The sequence below is a fragment of the Sus scrofa genome, chromosome 7, assembly GCF_000003025.6.
Source record: "Sus scrofa isolate TJ Tabasco breed Duroc chromosome 7, Sscrofa11.1, whole genome shotgun sequence".
Classification (NCBI taxonomy): Eukaryota; Metazoa; Chordata; class Mammalia; order Artiodactyla; family Suidae; genus Sus; species Sus scrofa.
Window position 1 is genome coordinate 31,661,995 of NC_010449.5, and position 22,898 is coordinate 31,684,892.

The window sequence follows — 22,898 nt, forward strand, 5'->3', positions numbered from 1 at the left end:
CTGTTTTAAAACCTCTTTTAGAGAAAGAGAGTTCCAGAATACAGGGCAAGATACAGTCCAACAGCCGTTCCCTGGCCTGACAGACACTTAGAGGTTTTCTATGGAGTAGATGAAATAGTTTCCAGAGGATGTTCCTACACGGTTAAGGGGGGAGTACTATCCTGAAAACAGGGAAATTAAGTGACTATATGCAACTGTATGTTGAATCCCCAGTTTTCTTGCTTAATTCAGCTCCCAGAACACTAGTAGCAAGGCATTTGCTCTCTGGGTAAAGGATCTGAGAAAGACTGTTCAGTCTTCTGTGGGAAAAAAGACCAATCCAAGAGGAAAGATCCAAAGACAGACATCAGAGGATGAAATGAACCAGCTTAGACGATCATGTTATAGTGAATAACAGTCAATAAGACCCACCCAAGCACAGAGTTTCCAAACAGCTTTCTGGTACTCCATTCATATGGTCAGACAGACTTTAGTTTAGTGATCCTAAGCAAGGAGGCAAGAGACACCACACAAAGGTGTCGGAGTTCCGTTTGTGGCTCAGCACGTTAAGAACCTGACTAGTATCCAGGCCATTGTGTGTGGACAGTGTGTTTTTACCCAGACCATCTGGTGGCACGACAGAATAGTTCCAATTACTTGAAAAGTTTTTCCACGTTCCTATAAGCTCTCGCTTCATTCTTTTCTATAAAGTGATCACAATAGGAGTTCCCGTCATGGCTCAGTGGTTAATGAATCCGACTAGGAACCATGAGGTTACAGGTTCCATCCCTGGCCTTGCTCAGTGGGTTAAGGATCCAGCGTTGCTGTGAGCTGTGGTGTAGGTCGCAGATGTGGCTTGGATCTTGTGTTGCTGTGGCTGTGGAGTAGGCCGGCGGCTACAACTCCAATTAGACCTCTAGCCTGGGAATCATCATATGCCATGGGTGCGGCCCTACAAAAAGACAAAAAAACAAAAAACAAAAAACAAAAAAAACCTACAACAACAAAACCAGTGATCACAATAGTCTAGAATCAATATGAAAGTGAGAACCGTTTAAGTTATGAACCCATTAAGTATAGGATTTCATGTGGAATAGGGAATGTGAAATATAAAAGTAAACATAAGACCTATTGAAGTGAATTTTGCCTCAAAAGTCTCCTACATCTTTTTACAAAGCACATGGCTCTTCGAGGAGTGTCATTTATGTGCAAATCATTCTACTGTGGATACGCCCGCCCAGGGACCAGATCTGAGCCAAACTTGTGACCTAAGCTGCAATGGCGACAATGCCCACTGTGCCAGGCCAGGGATTGAACCCATGTCCCAGGGCCGCCAATCCTCTTGAGCCACAGTGGGAGCTCCATTCTACTGCAGATTTTTAAAAGACATTAAAAACTGCACAAAAAGCATTCTTAACTAGGTAAACAGTATTAACATGACATTATATGTCAATACCCTCCCTTAAAAAAACCCCAACTTTAAAAAAAATTGAAGTATAGCTGATTAACAATGTTAATTTCTGCTGTATAGCGAAGTGATTCAGTTATACGTATATTCTTTTTCATATTCTTTCCCATTATGGTTTATCACAGGATACTGAATATAGTTCTACTTATGCATATGGTTAAAAGTAAATAAAATATTAGCTGGTAATCTGATTACAGAACTGCAGATGTTTGCTCCTTTTAGAATAATTAAATCCAAGTTCTCTATCATTCTCAGTTACTTCAAAACATAGCACTGAGACAAATTTAACTTACCACCCAACAGGCATTTCCAAGATCAGCAATCTTCACTTGGAGCTTTTCTGCGTTTTTTGGCTCAAGGGGATTAATAAGAAAATTTCCAGCAGTGGATTTTCCTATAGACAACAGGTTATCATCAGTAACACAGTCCAATGAACACAGAAATACTTAAAGGTTAATAAAATTCTGGGAGCAAAGTTCCCATCATGACTCAGAGAAGCGAATCCTACTAGGAACCATAAGGTTGTGGGTTTGATCTCTGGCCTCGCTCAGTGGCTTAAGGATCTGGAATAAAAGCTGTGGTGTAGGTCGCAGACATGGCTCAGATTTGGCATTGCTGTGGCTGTGGTGTAGGCTGACAGCAACAGCTCCGATTAGACCCCTAGCCTGGGAACCTCCATATGCTATGGGTGTGACCCTCAAAAGACAAAAATAAATAAATAAAATAAAATAAAATTCTGGGAGGTAATACACCCAGGCCCCAAATGGAAACCTACAATAAAATTTCTAGGATAAAGATGAGTCAATCTACACTTTGGTTTTCCAGAATTAAAACCTCTGCTTCACAGCAATACATGAAATGCTGTGCACTCACTATAACACCAATAAAAATCAGAAAGCTAGTTACACACTGAAGGTAACTTGGACAAACAATGGTATTTTTAGTCTAAAAATTCATAAAAAAGTTTTCTTCTAAGTGGTGATTTTTTATTTTTATAAATTTATGTGGTGATTTATTTTTTATTTGGCGGTGGCCATGGCATAAGTGCCCACACCACAGCAATGACCCCAGAAACTGCAGTGACAATACCAAATCCTTTACCACTAGGCTGCTAGGGACCTCCTGTGGTGATTTTTAAAAAATTGTAGTTTATTGGAGTTCCTGTCATGGCGCAGCAGAAATGAATCTGACTAGGAACCATGAAGTTTCGGGTTTGATCTCTGGCCTCGCTCAGTGGGTTAAGGATCTGACGTTGCCATGAGCTGTGGTGTAGGTCACAGATGTGGCTCAGATCTGGTATTGCTGTGGTGGAGGCTGGCGGCAAACAGTTCCAATTAGACCCCTATCCTGGTAACCTTTGTATGCCATGGGTGCGGCCCTAAAAAGACAAAAAGACAAAAAAAAAAAAAAAAAAAAAATATATATATATATATATAATTTACAACATAGCATTAGTTTCAGGTATACAATACAGCAACTCAACATTTTATAGATTACAGTCCATTAAAATCACTACAAAATAATGGCTATATTTCCCTGTGTTGTATATAATACATCCCTGTAGTATACATAGGATAGTCTGTACCTCTGACTCCCCTATCCCTCTCTTCTCCTCCTCTCCCCCTGCCAATGGTAACCACCCATCTGCCTGCTATACCTGGGAGCCTGGTTCTGTTCTGCTATATTCATTTGTTTATTTCTGAGATTCTACATGTAAGTGATAACATATGTCATTTGTCTTTCTCTGTCTGACTTATTAAAAGGTTATGAGGGAAGGCATATTGGGGAGGTGCATCTGCACAGGTACCTTTGCTGTCTAGTGGTCCATTATGTTCTTGCTCTTGCTCATCTTCACAGGGTATCTCGGCCCGAATGCTTTCTTGAAGTTGGCTGATGTCCTGTTCACTGAACGACTGGTCTACATTTGATGAAGACTGGCATATCATGGTATCTGACACCTCAGAGGTTACAGGTGTACAAGAGTCTGTTTCTTGAGATGTGCTGCTATCTCCATTTTGGGAATTTAGTAAACTAGGTTCCTGCTTCAAATTTTGGACATCACAGTCATTAGCATTACGTAGATCCTCTTTAAGTCTCAATGTCTCTTTATTACTGTTCTCAGTATAATTAACAATTTCAATTACTCCATTGCAATTAATTTCTGCTGCACCACCCTCTACACCACGTTCCGTAAGTGTCTGATCCTGGTGAATGGTACTTGACTCTTCTAAGGAACAAACAGACAAAAAGGATGTATGTGTATGCATAAAAAATGAAAGAACAAAAACATTTCTCCACAAGATTAAAACATTTTCTTGAACTTACACAGGGTGACATAAAAATGTCACTGCACATCTAAAACCTATTTATGGAAGGACAGAGATCTTATCCTTTGCCCAAATATTAAATGAAGTCTGTGTCACATTTCCTGAGAAAGTCAGAAATTACATTTGAATATTACCTACCTAATTATGACAGGTTCTGTATTCTTACTGCATAAGGACACCCCCAGAGATGTTTTGTATGCATGAAATCACTATATTATATAACAATGATAAATTAATGTTAAAATTTGCTATAAAGTAATTTTTGTGATGCTCTATTTATACCAAGTTTTTCTTGGGTCATTTTATTAGGTGGGTTCTCTTTCAAGGGTCTTTCAACAGGACTCTCTGATTCTTCTTGCTTGTTTGGTCTTTTTTGCCCAGGGCCCGACTCTTTCTCCATTTCCTCAATTTCCTGCATTCGCTTCTCTAGTAATTCTGCCTGGCGCTTCTGCTTCTTCTTCAATTTCTTCTTCTTATTCTTTGACATTTTGTCAGCCTGGGCGGAGATTACAAACAGATAAAGCCTTCAGGTGGCTAGTCCATTACCTCTAGTTGGAGATAACTGTCATTTAATTACTTCCTAATTAAATTCCACTCTTTCCCTAACACAGCACTTGAGTTTCATTAACTTTAAAAAATGCAGATACTCTTATGAAACCAAATAAAAACAAAATCAACAACAAATCTTGGTTCTCTGAGCAGTCTGTGGGGCTGGTCTGCTCTCAAACATGCTCAAATTTATAGGAGCCTCACCAATACAAACTTGTCGAAGATGCATGGAAATTTATTGGGGAAAATTACAGAAGCGCAGGAATATTTTTTCTTTGGTTTCCAAACTCTAAACAAACTGAACTGTAACAGACAAACACCTTCCCATTGCCCATAAATTAGAATTAAATACAGAAACACCACATACTTACTGGTTTAGGCTGGGGCGCAGTACTCACTGAAAAGAAAAGAAAAGCAAGTAAGAATCTTGGCATTTGGCAGACAATATAAATTAAGACACCCTACCAGAATGTCTTTCTTATATACAGTTTATATTGTAGAAAGAGCTACTATTTTTAAGCAATTTGGGTACAAGGAACATTATTCTTCTTAAAAAGAAAGAATAAACAACGCACAAAAAAAGTCAACAAAGTTTAAACTCTTTTCCAGATATCATCAATATATGCAAAGAACCAAGCCACATTTCTGATTTCCACTGTTAATGCCGCTAAAATCCCATTCCCACGTATTGATTAAAATAGAAAATGATAGGCAATCCCCACCCAGGACTAATTCTTCCCCTGGCACTTGGCAGTTTTAAAAAAAGAGAGTGGCATCAATAGCTACAGTGAGTTGTTACACAGTATGTTATGGATATTAGTTTAGCTTAGGTGAGAGAATCTTCAGGTCTTCCTTAACAAAAATTTTTTTAAACTGTGGTAAAAAAATCAAAATTTCCTTCTTGATCATTCTTAAGCATATAGTTTAGCAGTGTTAATTTCACAGTTGTGTAACATTTCCAGAACTCTTTCATTTTGCAAAAAAGAAACTCTATGTCCATTGAACAACTGCCTCTTTATCCCGCTCAGGCATAGTCTTCCTTTTTTTTTCTATTTCTACGATTTTTATTTTTTCTCCATTATATTTTTTACAGTGTTCTTTCAATTTTCTACTGTAGAGCATGGTGACCCAGTTACACATACATGTATACATTCTTTTTTCTCACATTATCATGCTCCATCATAAGTGACCAGACATAATCTACAGTGCTACACAGCAGGATCTCATTGCTAATCCCATAGTCTTCCTTTTTAAAGGAAGTCTATGGATAATTGATACTTCAAGCTTGAGTTTCAAGAGTTCCTCAATACAATTAAACTACTAAAATTAAAGTGTGAACTGCAAATGGAAAAAGGTCATCATAATAATAGTAGCCACCATTTACTTAGCACATCATGCTGTGTAGCATTACTAACTGCTTTCACATGAATTTTAATCCCAATAACTCCTGCATGAGGAAAAATGAAGTGAAGTCACTAGCCCAACCAGTGAAGTGAGGAATCAAAATAAGTTATATCTGGAGTTTGTTTTGTGGCTCAGCAGGTTAAGAACCCAACAGAGTATAAGGATTTGGGCTCAATCCCTGGTCTTGCTCAGGGGGTTAAGGATCCGGTACTGCTGCAACCTGTGGCATAGGTTGCAGATGTGGCTTAGATCTGGTGTTGTCTGTGACTTGACCCCTAGCCCAGGAACTTCCTTTTGCTGTGGGTGTGGCCATAAAAAGAAAACCAAAAAAAAAAAAAAAACAAAAACAAAACCCAAAATAAGTATGTCCACTACAGTATCTAAACCTGAGCCTTCTTTTTTCTCCCCCTACTTTTAGGGCCGCACCCACGACATATGAAAGTTCCCAGAATAGGGGTTGAATCGGAGCTACAGCTTCCAGCCTACGCCACAGCCACAACACTGCAGGATCCGAGCCTTGTCTATAACCCACACCACAGCTCAGAGCAACGCAGGATCACTGATCCACTAAGCAAGGCCAAGGATTGAACCTGTATCCTCATGGATACTAGTCGGGTTTGTTTCAGCTGCGCCACACCAGGAACACCTTAAACCTAAGCTTTTAATAGCAATGTTATCTTGCCCCAGCACAAGGATCACTGATTCACACAGATGCACATGTGTGATCATAGTAAGAGGTAAATACATCAAAAAAGAGCACGAAGAGAGAAAAAAAAAAAAAAAAAAAAAAAGATTTTAACAACATGAATCAGCTTTTATAATACACAACATATCTGTACTTAAAGACAGTCTTCTTCCCCTTTGGGAACAATACTGAGTATAAAAAAGCCTTCTGCGGAGTTCCTGTTGTGGCACAGTGGAAACGAATCTGATTAGGAACCATGAGGTTGCGGGTTTGATCCCTGGCTTTGCTCAAAGGGTTAAGTAAGGATTCGGTATTGCCGTAAGCTGTGGTGTAGGTCACAAATGCAGCTTGGATATGGCGTTGCTGTGGCTGTAGTGTAGGCCAGCAGCTGTAGCTCCGATTAGACCCCTAGCTCCATATGCTGTGGGTGTGGCCCTAAAAAGAAAAAAAAAAAAAAAAAGCGTTCTGGGAATACATATAATATATATGTATAATTGATTCACTTTGCTGGATACCTGAAACTACCACAACTTTGTAAGGCAACTATATTCCATTAAAAAAAAAAAAAACTTAATTAAAATAAAAAGCCTTTTGAAGGCTGGGGCTACTTCTTACACATACATACTTAACTGTATTTTATTGTTAAATAAATTAGTGGTGTTTTACTTAACTGTCAGGTAATAAAAACAGGAACTTTTTCTAACTTCTAATGAAAGCAAAGCCCCCCGCCCCGCCCCCAAATATACCTGCAGATCCAGAAGGTGGAGGTGCTCCAGATCGCTGCCATTCTGTTGCTTCTGCGGCCAGCCTCCGGATGTACTGCTCATTCACTGACAATAAGATGTTTTCTGGTTTAATGTCAGTGTGGATGATACGGCACTTGGTGTGTAAATAATCCAGACCCTGTAACACCTGAATAGGAATAGAGCAGTAGACTTGCAAAAACAGAATACAAGTTTTTCTGGAGAAGGAAGAAATCATAATACAATATTTAAAAAAATAAAAATATAAAAATGATATGGTAGTTTTCTACAGAGAAGGCATTTCTTTTTTAAAGACAAGAAACTTCCCCAGAAAGATTAACTGTAAACAATAAACAAAGGCAAAAGTTGATTTATAATAAACTAAGAAAATTCTACAAAGCTAATCCTATTTGGAGATATTCTTTAACCACGTACATTATAGATCTTGAGAATAAACAGCTGACATGTCCTTTAATTACTCAAATGTAGGTGTTGAAAGAGATTTGGGTCTTTATTTATTTTACATTTATGCACTATATATTTTAGCTATTTTATTTTATTTTTTGATCTTTTTGTCTTTTTTTTTTTTTTTGGTCTTTTTGCCATTTCTTGGGCTGCTCCCGCAGCATATGGAGGTTCCCAGGCTAGGGATCTAATTGGAGCTGTAGCCGCTGGCCTACACCACAGCCACAGCAACGCAGGACCCGAGCCGCATCTGCAACCTACACCACAGCTCACGGCAACGCCGAATCCTTAACCCACTAAGTGAGGACCTGGATCGAACCCACAACCTCACAGTTCCTAGTCAGATTCATTTCCGCTTCGCCATGATGGGAACTCCAGATTTGGGTCTTTAAATTCAAATTTCCTTGTTGATGAAGAACTAAGGTTTTCTGCTTCCTAGCTTGGTCTTCAGTCCAACAAAACACATTACCTAAACAAATTATTTGCCCTTGAAGTTTTACTATTTTTCTGATGGTAAACTTTTTTTACCGTTATATTGAAAGTGGTTTAGACTAGAAAAAATCCCCATGAATACTATATAAAGACGAAGAAATAATTTGACAGCACAACTCTCTATTAATATACAGTCAGTTTTTGCTATCCAGAACTTTTGGATGAGGGCTCCAAATTTCCAAAATCAAGCATTCCACACAGCTTCCTATCTAAATAATCATTACAGAAGATGAATCTAGGAAAAAAGATTATGCTAAAACATTTAAAGACAGAATAAACACAATAAACCCTAGTAGGTGAATAAACAATTTCGGCAATTAAAAAAATGAGTTTTAAAAATAAAAATTCTATTCACAATAGGAAACTCCTGACACTTTAAGAATCTAAAAAAACTACCACATACAAACTATCATGTATAAAAAAAAAAAATAAGCTACAAGGATATGCTGTACAACACAGGGAATATCACCAATATTTTATAATGACTATAAATGGAGTATAACCTTAAAAAAATTACCACATAGAAAATACTAAGATACATACTTGCTGAATAATTTTTTTGACACAAGGCAGAGGAAGCCCTTGATAATTGGACTTGATGATCCACTTGAGCAGATGATGGCCCAAAACTTCAAACACCATGCAGATATCTAGGAGTTTGTCAAGGAGGAAAAGGGAAACACAAGAAAGGGGGGGCAAGGCAAGCTGTGTTCCACTCCAAGGAAATTACTACGTATCCTTTCAGTATAAAGTTACATAGCTTGAATTTAGCTGTCAATATTCTGAAATTTCAAAGATTAATTAGTGCAACTATGCACATTAAAACACTCCGTGACAAAAACAAAAGTGAAACATACACATGCAATTACTGAAAGCACAAAGCTTTAAGTTTTTTATTAGTCTCTCCCTGATATCAAAACTAAGGTTCAAAGATGCAGTATGTATACACAGTGGAATATCACTCAGCCATATTTAAAAAGAATGAAATAATGCCACTTGTAACAACATGGATGGACCCAGAAATTATACCAGGTGAAGTCAGACAGAAAGAAAAAGACATGTATCACTTATATATATGGAATCTAAAATACGGACACAAACCAACATATCTACAGAACAAAAACAGACTCAGAGATAAGAACAGGCCTGTGGTTGCCAAGGAGGAGGGAGGGTAGGGTTGGGAAGGACTGAGAGTTAGGGATTAGAAAAGGAGAACTGTAATATATAGATGGACAAACAACAAGGTTCTACTGTGTACCACAGGGAACTATATTCAATGTCCTATGATAAATCATAATGGATAAGAATACATATGTATAAATAACTGAGTCACTCCAGAATACAGGAGAAATAAACACAACACTATAAATCAACTATATGTCAATAAAATAAAAAAATTAAAAAAATACCCAAACCCCTAATGCCCAGGGTAACAACTCTCTCTCTCAAAAGTATCAAAACAAGGAAAAATAAATTCTGCTTTAAGTGTAGAAGATAGTATCAAAATGTAACCTAAAGAGGCAAATGCCGACATTAAAAAAAAAAAGGAAACTGACTTGTTTTACTGTCCATAGTTTACAAAATCATCTTGATTCTACTGCCACCATGTGTTCTCTTGATGTATGAACACCTTAGTCACACCTAACAGGAATCCTAGTAGTGTGCTAAATAAGTACTGTACTGCAGGGGTTTAGTGGGAAGACAGCAGTATTTTGGATCTCTAAAAGTTTCTACATAAATTGGAAAGTCACATGTATGTCGTAACGATCTCATACTCAGACCCTCATTTTAAATAAGATTTTCCAGTAAAGGATAACCTAAACTCCTTGAAGAAATGGCCAATTCAGGGCAAAACTAGAATACTTTGGAAATACGTACCAGCCTTTTTTTTTTGGTCTTTTTGTCATTTCTTGGGCCGCTCCTGCAGGATATGGAGGTTCCCAGGCTAGGGGTCTAATCGGAGCTGTAGCCGCTGGCCTACATCAGAGCCACAGCGCCAGAGACACAGCAATGCAGGATCAGAGCCACGTCTGCGACCTACACCACAGCACACAGCAACGCCGGATCCTTAACCCACTGAGCGAGGCCAGGGATCAAACCCATAACCTCATGGTTCCTAGTTGGATTCGTTAACCACTGTGCCACGACGGGAACTGCAATATGGACCTGCTTAAAGATGCCACCAGCCCAAGTAAGAACATTTAAAGAGTTATGAATTATCTTATAAATTAAAAATAGAATGAGTCCAAATGGATACTAAAACAAGTGTGTGTCTGGGTAGGAAAATGTCTTCTTTGGAGAAAATGTCAACAAATAAATATACGAAGTATGACAAAAATAAAAAATCACTACTTTACAACATTATAGTAATAAATAACTGATTCAGTTAAGAGTCAATGAATACTAAAACTACTGAATGAAAATTACTGGGAAAAAGAGTTCCCATCGTGGCTCAGCAGAAATGAATCAGACTAGCACCCATGTGCAGGTTCAATCCCTGGCTTTGGTCAGTGGGTTAAGGATCTGGTGTTGCCATGAACTGTGGTATAGGTCGCAGATGTGGCTCGGATCTGACGTTGCTATGGCTGTGGCTGGGCACAGGCCAGGGACTACAGCTCCAATTCAACCCCTATCTTGGGAACCTCCATATGCTGTAGGTGTGGCCCTAAAAAGACAAAAAATAAAATAAAATAAAATTACTGGGAAAAAGAATTATCATGGCATCACACTACATTACAGACTGCTTTTAATTATAAAAGAAAAAAGGCACTTTTAAACAGGGAAATCTAAAAGACATTGCCTTAACCAAGTGATTGAACATATCACTACCCATGATAAACACAAATTCACATCATGTGCCTGCTGATGTAATATACTGAGAAAAATAAAACATCACCTATGTAGCATAACTTGACAAAAATGATTAACGAACTTCATCATGAGAAAATAATCAAATATTTTTTTCCAAAGACATACGTATGGCCAACAGGTACATGAAAAGGTTCAACATCACTAATCGTCAAGGAATTGCAAATCAAAATCACAATGACATACCACTTCACATTTGTTAGAACAGCTATTATAAAAAAGATAAGAGTTCCCCCTGTGGCACAATGGGATCAGTGGTGTCTTGGGAGTATTGGGATGGAGGTTCAATCCCCGGCCTGGCACAGAGGTTAAGGATCTAGTGTTGCTGGCATAGGATGCAGCTACGGCTAGAATTCAATTTCCGGTCCAGGAACTCCCATATGCTGCAAGTGTGGCCATTAAAAACAAATAAACACCAAAAAAAAAACCCCCAAAACCTTACACTGTGTTGTATATCAATCATATCTCAACAAAACTGGGAGAAAAAAAAAAAAAGAACAGACCCAAATTGAACTTCTGAGATGAAAAGCAGAATATGAGATGAAAAATACCCTTGATGGAATAAATGGCAGAATAGGCACTGTGCAGAATAAGATTAGTGAGATATATTCACAGAGAAAATATCCAAAATGAAATAAAGAAAATAATCCAAACAAATAAACCCACCCACCCACAAAACTAAGCTGCAGAAGAGAGAAGAAGAAGGGAACGAAGGTATCTGCTCCCTGAAATGGAATAACAAATCATAAAAGTGATGGCGATAATCAACTCGGTAGCAAAGTGTACATCTAGTGCTTAGATTCTGTTTGCCATTTCCTACTAAAAGGAACTAGGGCTTCTTAGAGAAATGGCTGACCCCAGGTTTGGGACAGGAAACGTGTAAGTTGGGCCTGGAACATCTTGATGTGTCAATTAAGGATCTGTTGAAGATCCTATGCTGTTCCTAATGGAAATAAGAATTTAAAAAAACTGAAAGAAAAAAAAGGTATAAAACATTTATTTGGAGCGACTAAAACACTGACTAGATATAGGGACTAAGAAACTGGTCTCTAATTTTTTAGAACTCCAGCTGTCCCTTCTTAAATAGCAGAATGAACCAATCTATGCTGAAGTCTACAGAACTAACTTTCTAGTTCAGGATCCTTGTGATACTTCAATATTGAGAAAGAACAGTGCTCCAAGAGAAGAAATGGTTTGCCCAGGTACAAAGAAAAATACAGATAAACACCCCACACAGGTATGCCTGTGTAAAAAGAGATGGGGGGCAGAAGAATAACATAATCCATTAAACCTTAAATCAGTGCTCTAAGCTTTAGCCTCTTCAATCTCTACAAGCAGCAAGTAATGCGGTAACCCAAACAGCTGGGAAATAAGTAGGAGGAAGGGCAAAGAGAAATGGCTAAGGATAAAGGAAGAAATGAGTAAAAAAGGAACTCAGTGGATAGAAACTACAGAGAAACCACCTGGTAATGTTTTAAAAAAATGTCTTGGTGAGTTCCTACTGTAACTCAGTGTGGGTTAGGAACCCAACTAGTGTCCATGTGGATGTGGGCTTGACCCCGGACCTCACTCAGTGGGTTAAGGATCTGATGTTGCTGCAAGCAGCAGTATAGGTCACAAATGTGGCTCAGATCTGATGTTGCTGTGGCTGTGGTGTCAGCCGGCAACTGCAGCTCCAATTTGACCCTTAGCCTGGGAACTTTCACATGCCATGAATGTGGTCCTTAAAAATAAACAAATAAATAAAATAAAATTTTAAAAAGGAAAGAAAAACCTCTTAGAACGTTACATTCACATCAACTAGGATATTTTGATGCTTTTTTTTAAAAAGCCTTCTTGCTTAGGGTCAAATACAGGTACTGAGCATTATTGAGGAGACTAGAATATTCCTAGTTTTATTATAACCTTCCTAAATTTAGAGAGAAATTTGGCACAATGACCAACATTACAGAAATGACCAACATTACAGAAATGACCAACATTACAGAACCTAATGGCCATCAAGGCATCCTGAATGTTTTCATTTCTTCATTAGCCTACTTAATCCTTTGAAAACGGACATACCACATACACACAGAGTATGTCATCTATGAAATGACCACCATATACAGAAAATGATGATTCATATGGGATGATTCTCGTAGCAGTTTTCCTTAGAGATTGGGGAGATATGATTTGTACTTCACTAAAGAAAAAACCAACAGCTAACTTCATAATAATAGATATAATCTACATGTTATCACTGATTCATTCTCTCTCCTTGATTCTCTGTTCAAATCTCTAACCACAGTCCACATGAAATTACAGTCTTACATATAGCCCACCTCCTTAAAAAAAAAGATGACCAATGTAGTCCCCTGGTGGCTCAGCAGGTTAAGGATTTGGCATTGGCACTGTCACTGCTGTGGTGCAGGTTTGATCCCTGGCCCAGGAACTTCCGCATGCCAGGGAGTAGCCAAACCAAACAAACAAACAACCACCTCCCCCACCCCCTCAATGATCATCACCAGCAATTAGGAATGTATGTTAAGAGAAAACTAAACATGCAGAGAAAGTAGAATGACATATGAAATGCCTTTCCTTATACATTTTAAAACAGTTTATAAACTCCAATCCAAGTGAGATTCTTCTTCATCTTTTATTCTGAAAAATCTGATAGGTTTTTTTTTTTTTTTTTGTCTTTTTGCCATTTCTTGGGCCACTCCTGTGGCATATGGAGGTTCCCAGGCTAGGGGTCTAATCAGAGCTATAGCCACTGGCCTACACCAGAGCCACAGCAACGTGGGATCCGAGCCACGTCTGCAACCTATACCACAGCTCACGGCAATGCCAGATCCTTAAACCACTGAGCAAGGCCAGGGATCGAACCGCAACCTCATGGTTCCTAGTCGGATTTGTTAACCACTGCGCCACAACAGGAACTCTCTGATAGGTCTTTATAAGCATGCCTGTTGCAACTACCTTTCAATTAGCTCACTGCATGTCATTCTAATATTAACTTGTGGGGAAAGGAAAAAAAAAAAAAAAAAAGCTAACATTCCTTCCAACTTTAAAATTCTAAAAATTCCACATCAGGAGTTCCTGATGCGGCACAGTGGAAACGAATCCAACTAGTATCCATGAGGATGCGGGTTCGATCCCCAGCCTCACTCAGTGGGTTGGGGATCTGGCGTTGCTGTGGCTATGGTGTCAGCTGGCAGCTGTAGCTCTGATTCGAACCCTAGCCTGGGAATTTCCTTATGCCATGGGTATGGCCCTAAAAAGCAAAACAAACAAAACGCCATAAAAATTCCAGGTAAAAACATACAATAACTGTTTGCATTACAACAGAATATGAACAATCGTACTTGTTTAGATTCTAAGCATAACCTATACTCATGGCCTCTTCAATGTTGAGATAGTAAATGCATTAAATTCTTATATACCCAGTATTTATCATGAAAAATTAATCCCATTAATGTTTCTGTGCTAATTGCTAAGAACTGTAGAAACTTTACTTAATACAAGGCTATTTTCTAAAAACACTTCTTTTGACTTTGGCTTTAATTTGCCTAAAAAGGAGAAGTATAAAGCAATATTAGCCTGAAAAAAAATCACAACATACAAAGATAGGCATGATTTACATGAGTTTAAAAGTTTACAATAAAATAATCGGATTATAATTTGTTTTGAAAGCAGAAATCAATGCTATCTGCACAAATCTTGTTCCTTTCTTTGGGATAAAGTTATTTCATGATTTGTTTTCAAATATATTCTAAAAAGGATACGTGTTCCATTAACTCCTGATATTTTAAAATCATCTAGTAGTTGAACAACCATTTCTCTATTTGGATCATTAGGATCTGAATTGCGAACCTACAAACAGAGAAGAGGTGATATTTAGCAAAAGGAAAGCATAAAAAGAAACCAAAAAACAACAAAGGGTCACTCCAAGAAAGAGCTCATACCAATCTATGAGAAAAACATACAAAATTTTAATAGCTCAAGTAGAGAAAGAACTTACTATTACAGCAGTTCACAAAAGAAAATACAACCAACAATGACTATTCCAATTCCACCATTTTGCTATTCAAAGTGCAGCTCCCAAATTAACTGCTAGTTACCGGGCCAGGAGAAATAATTCCTTTTGGAGTTCCCGACGTGGCGCAGAGGTTAACGAATCCGACTAGGAGCCATGAGGTTGCGGGTTCGGTCCCTGCCCTTGCTCAGTGGGTTAACGATCCGGCGTTGCCATGAGCTGTGGTGTAGGCTGCAGACGCGGCTCGGATCCCGAGTTGCTGTGGCTCTGGCGTAGGCCGGTGGCTACAGCTCCGATTCAACCAATAGCCTGGGAACCTCCAAATGCCGCGGGAACGGCCCAAGAAATAGCAACAACAACAACAACAAAAGACAAAAAGAAAAAAAAAAAAAAAAAAAAAAAAAGAAATAATTCCTTTTGTAGGATGCAAGTCAACTAAAGCAACTAACCACATTGTTTATTCAGCCTTCATTTTTTTCACAGAAAAACTTTCTCAGGGAAGGAAGCAGTTCACTGATTTACTTTTGGGCCTGAGCTCCTTATTTTGTCACAGACTAGCACTCTGAAAAGTACTTCCCAGGACCTCTCCTGGTTCAACAGCCTCACTTAATAAATGAAAAATCCAAGGCTCAGAAGAAATGAGTAATGATGAGGACATACTGGGAGAGTGATGGTCCTAAAACTCATGTTTTCTAACTTTGAGTTTAAGCTCCTTTCGCTACACTGACATTTCCTAATTTATAACAAAATCGAAAATAAGTTTTTGATACATTTTACCAAAGTCTCCAGATACTAAAGAGAATACAGTGCTTATTTTTATCTTACATATTTTTACTACATTTTAAAACAAATACTGTCTTCTTTTAAGGATATTGGAGCTTTACAGTAAATACCAGCCATGCAAGAGTATACACTTGGTGTGTCTCAACTGAAAAGACAATGCTTTTTTAATAAAACTTTGCAGCTCATAATCAAATACTTACGGATTTTAGCAACCGGATTTCATCGAGTGCTGTTTCAGTATAATGTTCAGCACTTTTAACGACTTTCATTGCCACAAATTTCTTCCCCCTAAGAAACAAACACAGGCAATTAAGACTAAATGTCCTACCCCTACTTAGGAAGCTAAGATTTAACTGTAACTGGGAAATGGTGACAAAACTACAAATGTTGATTTCATTTTGTCCTGTGCTCAGATACAAACTTCTACTTCAATGGGGCTGTCTATATCTGTTAGCGGCACTAACTGGCCAAATTTAACTTACAAAAAGAAAAAAAATCTGTTCTAGGATAATGTCAGACACCAAACATTTTCTCTAAGTTAAAATCTACCCCTCCGAATGTCTCTGTGAATCAAAGTAAAACCATGAAATAGAGATAAAAGGGAAAACTCCATCAAACTAAAAGTATCCAGGGTAAAGGGAAAAGGTTATGATGGAACACTTAATGTAAGAAAAAAGAATGCATACATGTATATGTAACTGGGTCACCATGCTGTACAGTAGAAAAAAATATATATATATAAATGATTAAAAAAGAGAACAAACAAAACAAAAAAAGAAAAGGTTAAATGCTATTAACACTTTCCTCTAAGAAGCCAGAATACATGGGTGAAAAACTGTTTATAACCTAAGTGCACAGACAGCAATTGCTGTCTCATCAAAGATACTTTTAGGTAAACACCCAATGTTAACTGCCTGCGGTTTTTACATAGAGAGGTTTTAGATTGTATGGCTGAGCAAATCTGTCAGCAAAAGAAACCACACACACAAAAATAATTTCACATAGGTGAAACTAAAGGACACAATAAAAAAATTTTACTCTACTCCTTCCTGTGAGAAAAACTGAAAGGTTACATCCCATACTTCGAATTTGGGAGCTTCAAGCACCTTACTGATACTAATTTAATCAATCTTGTTTCTCTAAGGTGCTTCAGAGTGAAGTCATTTGGCCAAGAACATAAAGATTATCAACAGTTAAGATTCTGATTAAGAAATTAGTCTAGAGTTAGCCTGAAGGTGGAAAACCAGGCAAAACATTTAAAAACGACCTAATTCACTTGCAGGACCATTAAAACTTACTGAATATCCCATGATAACCATACTGTTGAAAAGTGTCCCCAGCCCAATTTTCGGATCACATGATATCTCCCATTGAATAGATCTCCGATTTTCACAAGATGGTAGCCTCCTGGAAGAACAACAGGAAGAAAACAGTCACTTTACGTAAGAAAGGATATCTTACAACCCATTTTTCAACATCAATACACCTTTTATCAAATACATTTTTTTGGGGGGGCCACACCTGGGCATATGGAAGTTTCTAGGCTAGGGGCTGAATAGGAGCTGCAGCTAAGGCCTACGAAATTGTGCCTATGCCACAGCCATAGCCACACCAGATCCTTAACCCACTGATAGAGGGCAAGGATGGAACCTGCATCCTCACTGACACTATGTCAGATTCTGAGCCACAATAGGAACTCCCAAATTGGTTTCTTCTAATACAGTCAATTCAACAAAGGACAATTTTAAGTCAGCCACACACTAGTGTTGAGCTCATGCTACAAAAAAGTATCTTAGAGAATAAGAGTAATGATTAATAAGAGTGAGCAAGTGATGCTTTAGTTACCTAAAAAAATAAAGTCAGCCCCAAACAAGAGTAAGGTTATGTATCACACCATTCTTGCCCCTCAATAATTCAACAGATTTATCTAAACTATAAAATCCATTTACGGTTGTAGTCTCAGAATTAAAAAAAAAATTTTTTGGCTGCAGCATGCTGCAACTTGATGTGGGATCTCAGTTCCCAGACCAGGGATTGAACCCAGGCCACAGAGGTGAAAACAGAGCCCTAACCACAAGACCACCAGGGAACTCCCTCGGGATATATTTTAGGAGAGAAATTAATGAGTTCTATTTACTTAACTTAAAATAAAAAAAGGAACTGCTTTTCTAAAACACATAATACAACAGAAAAAAACCAGGAAGGCCTAAAGAGGCTGCCAACAGTGGCAGGAATCAAGGGATTTTAACATCTCTGCTGCTAAGAACAACCAGGTTCTCCTCGATGGTAATATACACTCTGTTTTAAGAGCTACCCAAGAATACTGGAAAGTTTCATAAGGAAACATATCAGGTAATCTTCTAAAACAGTTTAAGTATCTGTTAATTCCAGTTAACATATGTTAGCAATCAACACTTTAAGAAAAAAATAATGAAAAAGCAAGTGTTTTCCAAGTCTGTATATCCAATCTTATCGCTGGTTACTTCTGGATGACAGCACTACAGATAGCCTTTATTTTCTTTTTGTTGAATACATTTTTGAAATTTCTAAGGTAAATATGCACTACCATATTTAAGGAGAAAAGGAATAGAAACAGATTTAATATAAAACAAAGTTTTAATTACTAAAAGGGAATACTAATTCCTGTACTTAGAGAAAAGCATTAAAACTGTTTATGCTGGGAATTCCTGCTGTGGCACAGTGGAAACGAATCCAACTAGGAACCATGAGGTTGCAGGTTCCATCCCTGGCCTCGCTCAGTGGGTTAAGGATCCAGTGTTGCCATAAGCTGTGGTGTAGGTTGCAGACAAGGTCCAGATCCTGTGTTGCTGTGGCTGTTGTGCAGGCCAGCAGCTGTACCTCTGATTTGACACCTAGCCTAGGAACCTCCATACGCTATGGGTGCAGCCCTAAAAATGCAAAAACAATAACAGAAAAACAAAAAAAACCCCAATCAACCAAACAAAAAAAAAAAAACCCCCCTGTTTATGCCTGAGTTCCTGTTGTGGCTCAGGGGGTTAAGAACCCAACACAGTGTCCATGAGGATGTGGGTTTGATGCTTGGCCTTACCCAGTGGGTTATGGATCTGGTGTTGCCATGGGTAGGCTGCATATGTGGCTCGGATCTGGTGTTGCTGTGGCTGTGGTAGAGGCTGGTAGCTGCAGCTCCAATTTGACCCCTAGTCCAGGAACTTCCAAATGCCATGGGGACAGGTGTAGGGAGGTGGGGTGGGGAACCAGACACACTGTTTATGCTAACACTAAAGTCAAATGAAAAACTGCAGTAAATGGATCACGTCTTAGTATCTCCTCACAGAAAACCTTACCTTTACAGTAATCATTGGGATCTTCCTGCTCATCATCATCAGATCCCAGAATCTCCTCTTCCTGCTCTGGTAGATCACTTTCAGAGTGGGGAGCAGAGCCTCGGTGCTGAGTTTCAGATCTAAGAAATAATACAAATATGTTTATCCTATATGAACAGAAGAAAGTAACACCAATTAATAGATAATATAGAGTGTTACCTAGGTGGTAGCCTAGGGAAACATTAGTTATTTTACTAGTTTTTTTTTCTTTTTTTTTTGGGGGGGCCGTAAGTGCATCATATGGAAGTTCCCAGGCTAGGAGGTAGAACTGGAGCTGCAACTGCTGGCCTACACCACAGCTCACAGCAGCACTGGATCCTTAAACCACTGATTAAGACCAAGGATCGAACCTGTGTCCTCACAGATACTAGTCAGGTTCGTTACTGCTGACCCACAATAAGAACTCTTGTGGAGTATTTTTGGATATTCTTTATTTCTTGCTATTTATTTTTTTGTCTTTTGTCTTTTCAGGGCCCCTCCCGCAGCATATGGAGATTCCCAGGCTAGGGGTCTAATCAGAGCTACAGCTGCCGGCCTACACCACAGCCACAGCAATGTGAGATCTGAGCCTCGTCTTCGACCTATACCACAGCTCACGGCACCGCCAGATCCTTAACCCACTGAGCGAGGCCAGGGATCTACCCCGAAACCTCATGGTTCCTAGTCGGATTCGTTTCTGCTGCACCACGACAGGAACTCTGGATATTCTTTATTCTGTATTTACAAACATTTTCCCCTACTTATAAAAATAACATGTTAGAAGTTTCCATCGTGGTGCAGCAGAAATGCATCTGACTGGTTCCCATAAGGAAGCAGGTTCAATCCCTGGCCTTGCTCAGTGGGTTAAGGATGCAGCATTACTGTGAGCTGTGGCTTCACAGCTTCAGCTGTGGCTTCAGCTCCGATCTGACCCCTGTCCTGGGAAACTCCATATGCTGCAGGTGTGGCCCTAAAAGAAAAAAAAAAAAAAAAAGTTAAGTGTAGGAAATTTTGAAAATAATTTTTTTGTTTTAAAATACCTCTACTCTGGAGTTCCCTTTGTGGTTCAGCAGGTTAAGAATCTGGCTAGTTTCCAAGAGGATTCAGTTTCCAAAAGCAGTAGTCAATAAAAAACAAAAAAACAAGAGGATTCAGTTTCCAAGAGGGTTCAATCCCTGGCCTTATTCAGTGGATTATGGATCCGGCATTGCCATGACCTGTGATGTAGGTTGCAGACGAGGCTCGGATCTGGCATTGCTGTGGCTGTGATGCAGGCTGGCAGCTAGGGCTCCAATTCAACCCCTAACCTGGGAACTTCCATATGCCACAAGTGCGGCCCTAAAAAATAAATAAATAAAATACCTCTACTCTGAACATATTAACACTATAGACTATTTCCTCTCTGGTCTGTGCTCATGAAGGTGGGATTACACATATGGCTTTTCTGAAACAGTTGGAATGAATTACAATCTCCGGCCACGTGTGGTCTTCCAGTATTAAATATTACTAAATTCACAAAACTTAGCTAATTTGACAGGAAAAAATGTTATCTCACTTTATAATGCATTAAAAACTTTTAAATTAGTTCCTTTCTCTACAGGCCATCACTTAGTTAAAAAAAAAATTCTGAGCACTGAGAAATTCAGTAGACAGAAACTTGCCTTTGCACTCAGGTTCAGACACTTGAAGCTGCCTCCTTCATAAAGCTTTAAACAAAAAAAGCAGGGTTACACAGAACTCAGTAGTTGTAGGAAAAGGAATTTTAATTCCTATTTTTCAGTATTTTATTTGCATTTTCATCAACTTGTTTCAGATTTTTTTTTGGATTTTTTTTTTTTTTTTTTTTTTTTTAAAGATTGCACCTGCAGCATTTGAGGTTCCTGGGCTAGGGGTCGAAATGGAGCTGCTGCTACTGGCCTATGACACAGCCACAGCAATGCCAGATTCAAGCCACCATCTGTGCCCTATGCCACAGCTTGCAGCAACACTGGATCCCTCACCCCTTGAACAAGGCCACGGATCAAACCTGTGTCCTCAGAGACACTATGTTGGGTTCCTAAAACCCGCTGAGTCACAATAGGAACTCCCCAGGTTTGTTTGTTTTTCAAAGATTCAACTTAACAAAAAATGTTACAGCAAAACCAGTTACATGGGCTATTGAGACATAAGATATACCTTGTTAAGCATGACTTATGATTCAAATTTAGATTTCTGGTCCCCCCCCCCCTTTTTTTGGTCTTTTTGCTATTTCTTTGGGCCGCTTCCGAGGCACATGGAGGTTCCCAGGCTAGGGGTCGAATCGGAGCTGTAGCCGCTGGCCTAAGCCAGAGCCACAGCAACACGGGATCCGAGCCGCAACCTACACCACAGCTCACAGCAACGCCGGATCGTTAACCCACTGAGCAAGGGCAGGGACCGAACCCGCAACCTCATGGTTCCTAGTCGGATTCGTTAACCACTGCGCCGCGACGGGAACTCCTCCGGTTGCCATTTTAACCTGCCTCAATTCTCAGTACTTTTTTGTTCCCCAGAGGATACAAAAGCGGCTACAAAACTGCATAATTCAATGTGTTCATTACTAGTGAAAACAAGTCTTTGGAAAATGTATTTAGTATAGGACTGCTTGGTCTAATTTCCTAAGTGGGAATAATGAGTCCAAATGAACATTCCAAATTTATGATTAAGACAGGTTTCTAAAACAAATTCTCTGATTTCAAACGTGTTGCCTTTTACAATTAAAATTCGATAAGAACTGCAATTGTGAAAATTTTGAAAAGCAGAAAGATAAAAGGAGCAAAAACCAGACATGAAAATGTTGGATTATTACAATTCCATAAGCACTATGGGAGAAGAAAAGTTAAAAATTAAATTTTTAGAGATTCAAAACATTTTTGGAAGAACATAATTTTTGAAGATTTGTTTTTAGTTATAAAACTTAATATTATTAAGTATCATTCCCAGGTCAAGGATTCAAAACTGAATTATAAATTCCAAGTCACAATGTAAATTATAAGTGTCTATTCTGACCATGGCTGGTACAGAAGGAAAGCTCATCTTATTCTAACTCAATAGAGAAATAGATCAACTAAGTGGAAAAAACTTTAACTTTTAAACTTCATTTTAAAACGTACTTAATTTATATTTAAGTATTAATTTTAAGTATATTCATAATGTCTTCAGTGTTCTGTCATCTTCTTGTTGGATGTCCTCTTTCCTCAATCTCATAGTTCTCTTCTATTGATTTACTCCATTTTCATAGTGCATATTTATCAGTAACTTCTGGAGCATCAGTGCATGGTAGGTACATTTATTAAGATCCCCTATATCTTTATTTTATCCCATCCTTGACTGCCAGTCTGGGTAAATGGCTCAGTCCCTCAATGTCTTCTGTGCCTTGAAATAAGGCTTGTTTTTCTCCCTAGAAGGTGTTTTTTTGTTTTAAAGGAACTTCTCTTGAATTCCCACATTCTGGAATTTTCAGAATTTTTTTTAAGACTCTACCTTGCTAGGAATTCCCGTCATGGTGTAGTGGTTACCGAATCCGACTAGGAACCATGAGGTTGCGGCTTTGATCCCTGGCCTTGCTCAGTGGATTAAGGATCCGGCGTTGCTGTGAGCTGTGGTGTAGGTTGCAGATGTGGCTCGGATCCGGTGTTGCTGTGGCTGTGGTGTAGGCCAGTGGCTATAGTTCTGATTAGACTCCTTGCCTGGGAACCTCCAAATGCCTCGGGAGCAGCCCTAGAAAAGGTAAAAAGACAAAAAACAAACAAACA

General features: G+C 38.7%; 1 protein-coding gene across 3 annotated transcripts in view; it reads right to left on the reverse strand.

Annotated features, from left to right (window-relative positions):
* SRPK1 (SRSF protein kinase 1) overlaps positions 1 to 22,898 on the reverse strand; it is a 55,553-nt gene that overhangs the window by 16,242 nt on the left and 16,413 nt on the right. For all 3 annotated transcript variants that reach the window (XM_021098048.1, XM_005665912.3, NM_001144113.1), the window contains 10 exon segments: positions 19,108 to 19,226; positions 17,080 to 17,188; positions 15,982 to 16,069; positions 14,748 to 14,835; positions 8,656 to 8,762; positions 7,159 to 7,324; positions 4,695 to 4,720; positions 4,057 to 4,270; positions 3,255 to 3,674; positions 1,741 to 1,841 (listed from right to left, as the gene is read on the reverse strand). In XM_021098048.1, the coding sequence (XP_020953707.1) occupies positions 1,741 to 1,841; positions 3,255 to 3,674; positions 4,057 to 4,270; positions 4,695 to 4,720; positions 7,159 to 7,324; positions 8,656 to 8,762; positions 14,748 to 14,835; positions 15,982 to 16,069; positions 17,080 to 17,188; positions 19,108 to 19,226 (1,438 nt within the window).